At 39.4% G+C, this 11,236-nt stretch overlaps 1 protein-coding gene across 1 annotated transcript; it reads right to left on the bottom strand.

Moving 5' to 3' along the window:
• Positions 1-899: 899 nt before the first annotated feature.
• ASCL3 (achaete-scute family bHLH transcription factor 3) lies at positions 900-1,397 on the bottom strand. Its single transcript, XM_060262392.1, has one exon. It carries the CDS (start codon positions 1,395-1,397, stop codon positions 900-902), a length of 498 nt encoding a protein of 165 aa, XP_060118375.1.
• Positions 1,398-11,236: the final 9,839 nt, after the last annotated feature.

Here is an 11,236-nt window from a genome sequence, read left to right as displayed (position 1 = left end):
CAGCAATGCATGCAGCAAACCAGCCATAGCAGCAAGAATCATGGCCATATCACCTCCAAGCACCTCCAAACACCTTCTGGCAGGGAGCAAGAGAAGGAGGCAAGGATTCCCTCCATGAATGATCATGAATAGTGGTGGCATTTAATTAGTTTTCACTCAGTGAGTCATGTACTTCCATTCTGTTTGGCTAAGTGTGGCTCCTTCCTCTAGCACAAGGAGTGTTCTTCTGAATTAAAAGCCCTTTCAATCAGAAGAAAGGTCCTTGGGATGAAAGAAGGCTCCTGGGGGTAGAGGGAGAATCCAGCTCCACTCAGTACATTAAAAGTATATAGAAAGCCTATCTTGTTCTAAACTAGTTTAATCTTTAGATGGTTTTAGGCACTAAATACACCTGTTCAGTGTCAGGCAATTAAATATAAGTATTTTCAAATTTAGTGAATGTTTCAAATATTTTTAAAACATCCAAGTGGTTTTCTTTGAGCAATACCTTTGCTAGTTCCTACAATGTAGGCAAAGTTCTGAGATCCAACAATATTATCTGCCCAGTTTTGAGAAATAGGTGTTAGCAAAGAAAGATATTTCCATTTTCAGAAAAAGCAGGCTCTTCTTATCCGGTTATTAAAATATACCTGTATTTAAAATACACAACTTGAGATGATAAATATTGATTTTTTTCATCCTCTACAAACAATTACACACATACAGTTTATCATATTTAGGAATTCTTGTGAATATTTCAGCCTTGTGCATTCTGCCCAAACTCATCTTGCCTCATTGTAGCTACAAGCATTGACATTATCATGTTATGTAGCAGGATCAGTCTTGTAAGCATCTTCAAACCCTCTGTAGCAAGCTGTCAGTTCAGCACCCAGATATGACTGTCCTTGTTCTCAAGAAGATTATGAAGACCTTCTAATGGGATCACTTGGAGAGGTATCTTGGGGAGGACAGCAAGCTTCCCTGCTATTCTCCTCTGAATTATTGCACAGCACAGATTGGAGATATCTTATGTATCTAATTGCAGCTCTGAGTGTTTCTACTTTGCTGAGGCGTTTCTCTAAGTATTCAGCAGGAAGATGGTGTCTCAGTTTTGCATATCCTTCATTAACACATTTCACCCTTTGCCTTTCCCTTTCATTCCTTTTCCGGATGAATGCTGGACCGCATGAATATTCACAACTACCAATGTTCCCACAGGAAATTTGAAATGGGAAACCACACGAATCATTGTAGAAATTCTCCACAGTCAACTGATCTGATGATAAAGCAAAAAGAGGCAAATCTTCAGGTCCAGGAAACTGGGTGGGGATCTCTGGAAAAGTGGCAAAAGGATCTCCGTAGCAAAGCCGAGGTATCTGTCCAGTGTGGGAATCCCTGAGGACTGGCAGATTATCCATGGCATCGCAGGAGTCTTTGCTAGCTGATGTGCATCAGGTTTAAAGCTGAAAATGCAAAACAGTATGTCAGTTTAGTGATTCATGCATAATACTTAACAGGATAGGTGTTACTTTCATATTTTTAGTGCTTTTCTAATATGATGGAAATATGTGGGAGACTGCAATGATTTGCTTCTGGCCTTCTTAAATACAATGTTCCATATTTAGTGGAGACATTTTAATAATCAACATATGCACTAGATGTTTGCTGCTAGATAAACATTCTTCTTTGGCCCTATGCCTGGTGTTACCTCTGAACCCCCTACTTTCCTGGACCCTATGAAGTCAAAGGTATAGGCAGATTAGTTGGAGCAAACCAGAGAGTCATGACAGATACTCCATGCAATAAATGCCATATTATGAGATAGCCACTTCCTTTTGAGAAACTTTCACACACCCTCTAGAGTTTGTTTTGTGACTCAATGGGAATCCCCAAAATTCATCCCAAACTGAATTACTAGGACAATACCCTAACATTCCATTCCACTGAAAGGAGTGACCCTAATAATAAAGACCTGTCCTGTAAACTAACCAAGTCCTTTGTCAATAGGGTAATTTCATCTAATGCATCATTAGTATCTCATCTGAAGTAATTCAGTTACTATGTAACTCTTGCTCCACCATGGGCTGAAAAGGGTATGAATCTCGTATATAAAAGTCCCCTTTTAGTCCAGCATTTTAGGTTCAGTTTACCCCAGGGTTGTCCACCACTGTGGCTACTGACAGTACTCACACTTCCGGAACAACCACTGTTATAAACATATCTTCTCTCCCTACATCCCTTTCCCTACCCTCCCTCTAGCTCAGGGGTGTAAAACTCATTTGTTATGAGGCCCAGATCTGACATAAATGAGACCTTGTTGGACTGGGCCATGTGTGTTATAGAATGTAATGCCAACTAGTGGAAATATAAACTTTATAAAGGATGCAAACACAATTAAAGATTTTTATAAACTTAAAATAAAGCATACTTTAAACATTAGCACTCTTGCAATATTTTGTTTATTTAACAGTCTCTGATAACTGACACCTCTTGCTCTGAATCATTGCATCAAAAACTGGAGACAATGTCGGTGCTATAGCAATCTTGAGTATGCAGTTCAGATGTTGTTCAAGTGTATCTGTAAGCTGCAAACCTACTTTTGATTTATTGACATTCATTACAGAAATCTCATGGTCACAGCTGCACACCTTGAGCTTTTGTACATAAATTGCTTCTTGTGCTGGTCAAGAACATATGAAGGCACCATGACACAGACTGAGGGCTATATGTTTGTCTACAAAACTATAGTCTTCCTCAGAGAAATAGCTAAAACTCCTCTGTGGCAGTGCAAGAACAGAGAGACAGCCATGTGTCAGTATCAGCCTACAATCTGGGAAGTCTAAATTCAAAATCCCCAGTCTGTAAAAGAAATGTGCTCGGTGAACTTGGTCTGGACCCATACTCTCAGCCTAATCCACCTCACTGGCTTGTTGTTATCCTTTATCTCAGGGATGGCCAACGGTAGCTCTCCAGATGTTTTTTGCCTACAACTCCCATCAGCCCCAGCCAGCATGGCCAATGGCTGGGGCTGATGAGAGTTGTAGGGAAAAAAATCTGGAGAGCTACCGGTGGCCACCCCTGCCTTATCTAAATAGTTCGCAGACCTTCCTGCTGAGAAAGACTGGGTCATGAAGGCATGAATACAGTGAAAATGAGGAAGAAAACCCAGTTGCACTCAAGAGAGCCCTGACATAACATCCCAACAAAACATATTCTCTCTCTCTCCCCACAAAAAGTTCATATATAGCTTGAATAAAACAGTTGGTCTTAAAGATGCTTTCTTTGTCTCTTTCCTGTGCAATTGAGGGAACTGGCCTAAGTAAGCTCTTGTTCTTTCCCTCCCTCCCCAGGGGACAAGGAGAGGGAGGAGCTTCAGTCAGTGGAGGGCACAAAGGCTTGGCTCAGTGGCTCTGCTGTGAAATTCAAAGCCTAGAAAAACAGGAATAATGGAGTGAATAGATGAAAAGTACCCATAAAACCTCACCGTGCTCAATGTTCTTGCTGTAAATTTCTTATGTAATGAATATTTGAATACAAAATTATTCTGTCGCTTATATCGTTTAAATAATAAGTATTTCAATACAAAATTACAAAATTTGTAAGTCTCTTGTATGTATAACAGTGCTCACCATCTACTCAACGATGTTGCAACAGTACAATGACTACAATATACAAACTGGCTTGACATAAAACACATGTACAAATACTTCACAATTTCTCATTTATTTTACTATATGATTTTTTTCTAATCTTCCTCAGGGGGATATAGAATAATTCATCTGATTTCCTGAAGATCCAGTGATTAGTTGGCTCCTTTAAGGTCTCCCCACTGTGATCTCGTTGCACCACTTTAATTCAAATTGTGCTAGCCAAAATAATTAGAATGTTGCCTGAATATTTAGCTTCAGAATGCCAAACTTTTACTGCTTATTATTGAAGGAAGATTCTAAATGGACTGTATAGTAAAATAAATGGGAGGAATATAAAATTGTGATGGCTATGTTGTGAAGCACTGATATTGTGAAGTACTTATACATGTATTTTATGTCAAGGCAATTTGTATACTGTAGTCATTGTACTGTTGCAACATACATTGAGTAGATGGTGAGCACTGTTATATATACAAGAGACTTATAAATTTTATAATTTTGTATTGAAATACTTATTATATAAGAGATATAAAAGACAATAATTTTGTATTCATATATTCATTACGTGAGAAATTTACAGCAAGCTTTTAGACTTCGCAGAAATAGATATACTATCAGTCAGATTGAGAGATCCCAATCTCTGTGAAACTAAGAAAAAATGGGAACCATTATATAACTGGTTACATTATAATATATGAACTTCCAAAATAAGATAACAATGTAATTTATGATAACTATTGCCATGTAAAAATATATTTTTGTCTTAATAGGAGCTTTAAGATATTGATGATTATTGAACTACTGAATTATAAGATGTACTTGCAGAGAATGTTGTAAGATGAGCAATATTGCTGACAATACGAATTGAACAATGTGTAAGTAAATATACCATCAAATTTTAATTCATGTACCCTACCCCTTTCCCATTCCTTCTATTTCCCTTTCCCATTCCTTTTCTCCTGGAAATCTAATAAATCTATATAAAACACAAGAAATTTACAGCAAGAACATTGAGTATGGTGAGGTTTTGTGGGTACTTTGCATGAAATTGAAAGCACCTGGCAAAGCAAGCTATCTTGCTCCATAGCTTCTGTGTGATTGAGAGATAGGGTTGCCAAGTCTAATTCAAGAAATATCTGGGGACTTTGGGTGTGGAGACAGGAGACTTTGGAGGTGGAGCCAGGAGCAAGGGTGTGACAAGCATAATTGAACTCCAAAGGGAGTTTTGGCCATCACATTTCAAGGGACTGCACATCTTTTAAATGCCTTCCTTCCATAGAAAATAATGAAGGATAGGGGCACCTTCTTTGGGGGCTCATAGAATTGGACCCCCTAGTCCAATCTTTTTGAAACTTAAGGAGTATTTTGGGGAGAGCCACTGGATACTATATGGAAAATTTGGTGCCTCTATCTCAGAAAACAGGGCCCCCAGAGCCCCAGATACTCATGGATAAATTCTTAATTATTTTCTATGGGAATGTCTCCATAGGGAATCATGAGTACCCAGCATACATTTCCCTCCCCTTCCCCCACTTTCTGATTACCCTGAAGTAGGGGGAGGGCCTCCAAATAGGGGGATCCCCTGCCCCCACCTGGGGATTGGCAACCCTATGAGAGAGCCTGGCAAAGCAAGCTGCAATGCAGAAGAAAGCAAGAGAGAGGGAGAAAGAAGCAGATGATAGTGAGTTGTTCATGGGCCAAATACAAGCCCTGTGGGGGCTGAATACACCCCACCCACACGTTTGACACCCCTGCTCTAGCTATTCTCAATATCAGGCACAGTTTTATGTCAGAGAAATTCTCAATATCACACCCCACATCCTCACTCCCAGCTCTCTTGCTTGCTCTTCCCCTTCATATTCTGCTTTGTTGAAGCTCCATTCCAGAGACACCCCCCCCCTCTACCACCAATGTACTTCCTCTCCCTTGCTTTTGGGCACCACAGCTGTTTCTCTCCTTCCTTCTTTCCTCTTCACCCCATTCAGCTAAGCTCCAATGCCCCATTCAGCACCCTTCTGTCATTCTACCTTCCATTTCCAACTGCAAGCCCCATTTGTCCTTCCCCAGTCTGTCCAGTCCTCTTTTCAGCCTTTACTGCAATACTTCCTCTCCCTTCTGCTCCTCCTCTTTTTCCTTTCTTTGGGAACATGGTGCACACATTCATGGGTGGTTTCTGCTCAGGCTAGATATGGTGGATGCATCAAGATAGACATGATAACTTGCACTGGGAATTGTTTAATGGCTTTCCACTTTATTAGAGATTTGCATAACCTTGATTCTGTCACGTATTTTTTAAAAATATTTTTATCTCTCTCTGCACCCAATAAGAACAGCAATAACAAGTTTATATTGTTTAATTTAATTTTTTTTATTATTTATACCCCGCCCTATCCTGCGAGTTGACTCAGAGTGGCTTATGGCACTAAAAAAAACCCAACATCAGAATTAAAACATCATAAAAACAGTTTCAATAGTCAAAACAGCATATTCAAAGAAGAAGAGGGAGGTCACCATTTGTTTGGATTTAATTAGGGGTGGGGGGAAACAGTGCAACAGTGTTAACATAGGAGACAGATGTATAAAGGTATCCTTCTTAATTGTTCAGAGTAATAAACTGAGACTCTGTTGTTATGCTCCATTTATCTCCTCTGAAGCATGGGGTTAACTAACAGCATCCTTTTCTTACAGGTGAGGTGCAGGTCAGTGTTTCCTCTAAGCGGAGTTAGTGTGAGCTAGCTCACAGATTTTTAGCCTCCAGCTCACACATTTTTGTCTTAGCTCAGGAAGGATGACCCCAGAGCAGTGTTCCCTCTAAGCTGAGTTAGTGTGAGCTAGCTCACAATTTTTTAGTCTCTGGCTCACACATTTTTGTCTCAGCTCAGGAAAAATGGCCCCAGAGCAAACTAATTTATGCAGTAGCTCACAATTTTAATGCCAAGTGGGCAGCCATGTTGGTCTGAAGCAGTTGAACAAAGCAGGAGTCAAGTTGCACCTTTAAAAGCAACCAAGTTGTATTTAGAACGTAAGCTTTTGTGTGCTTTCTAAGCACACTTCATCAGACGAGGGGATCAGGTATATCTGATCCCCTCATCTGATGAAGTGTGCTTAAAAGCACACGAAAGCTTACTTTCTAAATAAAACTTGGTTGCTCTTAAAGGTGCAACTTGACTCCTGCTTTGTTCAACTTTAATGCCAGTAGTTCACAAAGTAGAATTTTTGCTCACAAGGCTCTGCAGCTTAGAGGGAACATTGGCACAGTTTTATGTCAGAGAAATATATTCCAATATATTGCACTGCATTACAATAATTATTCTAATATATTATTTATAAATACATTTAAATACAGAAGATGTATACTGCTTCTTGGTGAGAATACAGATGTAAGGACTGAATGAGTTCAGCATATGTAATGAGATAAGAAGTCAATATCCATATTAAGTTCTGTGGGGGTGTTTGTTCTGAGTGCTGTAATAACTTGCAGTTCAGCCATTTCCCTTTCCATTCTGTTCCTGAATTTCCTTTGAGTGCTGTAATAACTTGCAGTTCAGCCATTTCCCTTTCCATTCTGTTCCTGAATTTCCTTTGCAATAAAACAGCTACTCTGAGGTCATCCATTGAATCTCCTGGAAGGCTGAAGTGTTCTACTACAGGTTTCTCAGTCTTGTGATTCCTGAAGTCAGATTTGTGTCCATTTATCCTTTAGCATAGGGTTTGTCGTTTGCTCTGTAAGAACATAAGAGAAGCCATGTTGGATCAGGCCAATGGCCCATCCAGTCCAATACTCTGTGTCACACAGTGGCCAAAACCCAACCCCCCAAGTACCATCTGGAGGTTCACAAGTGCGGCTAGAAGCCCTTCCACTTTGCCCCCACCCCAAGCACCAAGAATACAAAGCATCACTGCCCCAGACAGTTCCAACAATATGCTGTGGCTAATAGCCACTGACAAACCTCTGCTCCATATTTTTATCTAATCCCCTCATGAAGCTGGCTGTGCTTGTAGCTGCCGCCACCTCCTGTGGCAGTGAATTCCACATATTAATCACCCTTTGGTTAATCACCTCTATGTAGAGAACTGAAGGGCATTGTTGGCATTTGTGGTATATACAATCTTAAAGGATGAACAAGTATATATGTGTGTGTATGAACAGTTAACTTCCATTTAAATGTATCTGAGGAAGTGTGCATGCAAACGAAAGCTCATACCCTGAACCCTGTAAAACCAAACTGTTCAAACTTGCTTTTAATGGTTAAGGGGAGGTGGCTATTATTCCACAGCATCGACAATCTCACTGAACTAACATAACTGAAGCCAGAAACATCAGAATAACTAGAACATCAATGTGTATCTTGGACTTTTAATGATTATAAAATGGAAATGATTTTATTGTATATTTTGTTTTTAATATTTTTATGTAGTTTTTATTTGTTGCTAGCCATCCTGAGCCCATCAGGGGAGGTCAGGAAACAAATAAATAAATAAACAAATAAGACTTTGTTGGTCTTAAAGATGTCACTGGACCCAAACTTTGTTCTGCTGCTTCAGACCAACACGGCTGCCCACCTGGATCTGTATCCAATAAGGATTGGTTTAAAAGTTATTCCCTCTGTTGCCCACTCTCACATCTTCCCAAATATCACCCCAGTTATGCCCATGTATACATACACTTAGAATGTCATATAGAGTTTAGAAAGTGTACATGTAAAGGCTACACTCAAGTATCCCCCAGCTTCTCAGATAACACAAATGTTTCAAAAGCATAAGGCAAGTTTTTCCACCATTTCAATTACTGTTAGTGTCCTCAATTGAGCAACATTCTGCAATGGGTTGGATCCAAATTTTGTTTCTCACCAGCAGAAATTGATGGAGATTTTCACTGATTCCCCACTGCCACTGATCTCCTACAAAGTTCCTGAGAATCTACACACACATACAGCATTTCATGGAGTTCACTGGGATGCAGCAGGAGGGGGGAAGTGAGAAAGCTGTGTTCCAGTCACAGAACTGCATTGGTGGTGTTTGGGATGTCACCCACTGTACTTAACTTTATCGTTGAGTTCAATGAAGCTTAAGTGTGGTTCACCTTGATTAGAATAACTCCCATATTATTTAATAGACATTCTCCTTGATGGGTGATGCCTGATGAAGTAGTCTGTAATTCAAAGTTTGCAAACTCCTCCACAACAGAAGTTTCAGACAGAGGATATGAAGCACATGGATCTCCATTTCTTGTCTTAAAGAGGACACCAAATATGCAGTTCAACAAGATGCTGGAGATCCCTGCTCAGGTCTCCTTCCATCTTCAGTTTCATTTAAAAACAGCCACAGGGGGTGGGGTGAGGTGGGGGTGAGACAGTACTTTGAACAGGATATAATTTTTCCCATATGTCATTTTCCTCATCTAAATCATCACCTTCCATCAAGTTGCTATTTGCCTGGGGCTGGGGGAAACAAGTATATAAAGAACTCTTCTCTCCATTCCAAGGCATTATTCAATTTATCATACAAACAAATAAGGCACAAATTACTTCCTACTTATATAAGGGCTGTCAACAACTTGGTGAAAAAAAGTCTTGCCCCTTAGACAGAGACTTTGTGTGTGGAAACAGACAGCTGAAACTTTTCACAGCAGAGGTGAATGTCATCACCAGGCAAGTAACAGCCCATCTAGCCTCTGCTCAAGGGGCAAGCCAGTTTCTTCTTCCAGGTTGTTGGCAACCCTACCTTCTATTTATAGAGGATCACTTTATGATTAATTTTTCTAGCAAAGGAATAAATAAACAGATCCCATCTCCACAGTGTTATTTGTATTGCAGAAATCCAATTTTTTTTTTTGCCACTGTGTGACACAGAGTGTTGGACTGGATGGGCCGTTGGCCTGATCCAACATGGCTTCTCTTATGTTCTTATGACTGAGGAAATGGAACCTGATTGCATCTTATTACAGTAAGCAGTCCCAATAATCACAAATTGGTCTTGGGAACACATACTGACACACTGCCCAAGTTTGCCAGCTTCCACCACATTGCTCCAACCCTGATGCTCAGCTCACACAACTTTCTTAGGCAAAACTGGTTTGGGTATGGCATAAATATGACTTGAAACTTAAAACACATATTACTTTTAAAACAGTGTATTTTTCAGCAGGTTTGCTTATGAAACAAGTGATAGGAAAGTAAATTGGTTATCCAGTAACAAAAAACAAGCATCAAAATGTTAGTCAGTAGTATGTTTACAGGTAAAGATAACTGATCATTATGAACAGCATTTAATTTGGGGAAAAAAACACTGGATTTTTCATGTACATCAAAAGCCAAGCATTTCCTCAAATTTGCATTGCTGACTGCTTGTCACCAAACATTTAATTAAATTACAACTCCTTTTTACTAAGCCATTCATTTTTATTTTTTATCTAGGAAAGATCAGAGTCAGGCAACAGTTATTAAAACAATAACTTTGCTGCAAAACTGAATTTGTTCCTATTACCTCCACCCCCAAGGCATTCACAAGTTCTTAATTTCTGCTTTAGTGATTCACCTATGTTGAAAAGGTGAAGCATAAAAAACACCTTTTAAAACCCCCTATAAGACAGGGAGAGAGCAGCAACACGTCAAACTAAAATTAAGTCTTTTCATATTTCTGTTGCTATTCTTATATCACAGTATTATTAACTCTTGTACAAAACAGATTGCAGAAAGAATCTATTAATCATGTTTCACTTGTAAATTACCATAGTGGTTTAGAATTAAGAAAAGCTATGCAGTACCATGCTATTAACCTCTGTCTGCCTTATATTTCTTACCTGAGTTGGACAGATCTTGTGTTGCTGGACTGACTCAACGACTGATCTAAATTTATAGTCAACTGACAATATGCAAAGTAGCTTAGAGCTGCTCATTTCTGGCTTTTTTTCCACCCACACTGCAGCTATACAGACAACAAATATTAGAATGACAGGATAGAAAATATAACATATTTTTATGGTTTTTCAAGTTCAAAATAGCATGTTGTAATAATTTGCTCTTTTTATCACAATAACCTTCATATTCTATAGAAAAATTTGCTACATTCTCAAGTCTTTCTCTCATTGTTACTTTAAAAATACAGATTTCAGTAAATATATGTTCCCTCAGTAGTGGAGGAAGACCAACTTCTTTATGGGCCTTTGGTTGGGAGAGTTTCATACACACACACACCCATCCTTTGGGTATACTACTCAGTTTGGCTTCTACTGATGTGCTACTGAGGGCAACATCTAAATTATTCTCCAACTTTGCTGCTAGAAAGACTGTTCTCTCACACACTTTTAGTACATTCTTTCTCACAGGGAACTCATGTGACCTGGAGTGGATTAAGGATTGCTAACTCCAGGCTGGGAAATTCCTGGAGACTTGGGTGTGGAGAGAGGAGGAGGAACTTCATCAAGGTATAATGCCACACAGTTTACCCTACAAAGTAGCCATTTTCTCCGGGGGAACTCATCTCAGACATCTGGAGATTAATTGTAATTCCAGGAGATCTCCAGGCCCTACCTGGAAGTTAACAAGCTAGTTGGACTATGGAGGGCTTTGAGAAGCTGCTGCCATTTATATTTTCAAAGCTCCATG

Source organism: Heteronotia binoei, chromosome 21 (genome assembly GCF_032191835.1).
Source record: "Heteronotia binoei isolate CCM8104 ecotype False Entrance Well chromosome 21, APGP_CSIRO_Hbin_v1, whole genome shotgun sequence".
Taxonomy (NCBI): domain Eukaryota; kingdom Metazoa; phylum Chordata; class Lepidosauria; order Squamata; family Gekkonidae; genus Heteronotia; species Heteronotia binoei.
The sequence above is the reverse complement of the archived record's forward strand: the minus strand, read 5'-3'. Positions and strand labels throughout refer to the sequence as shown.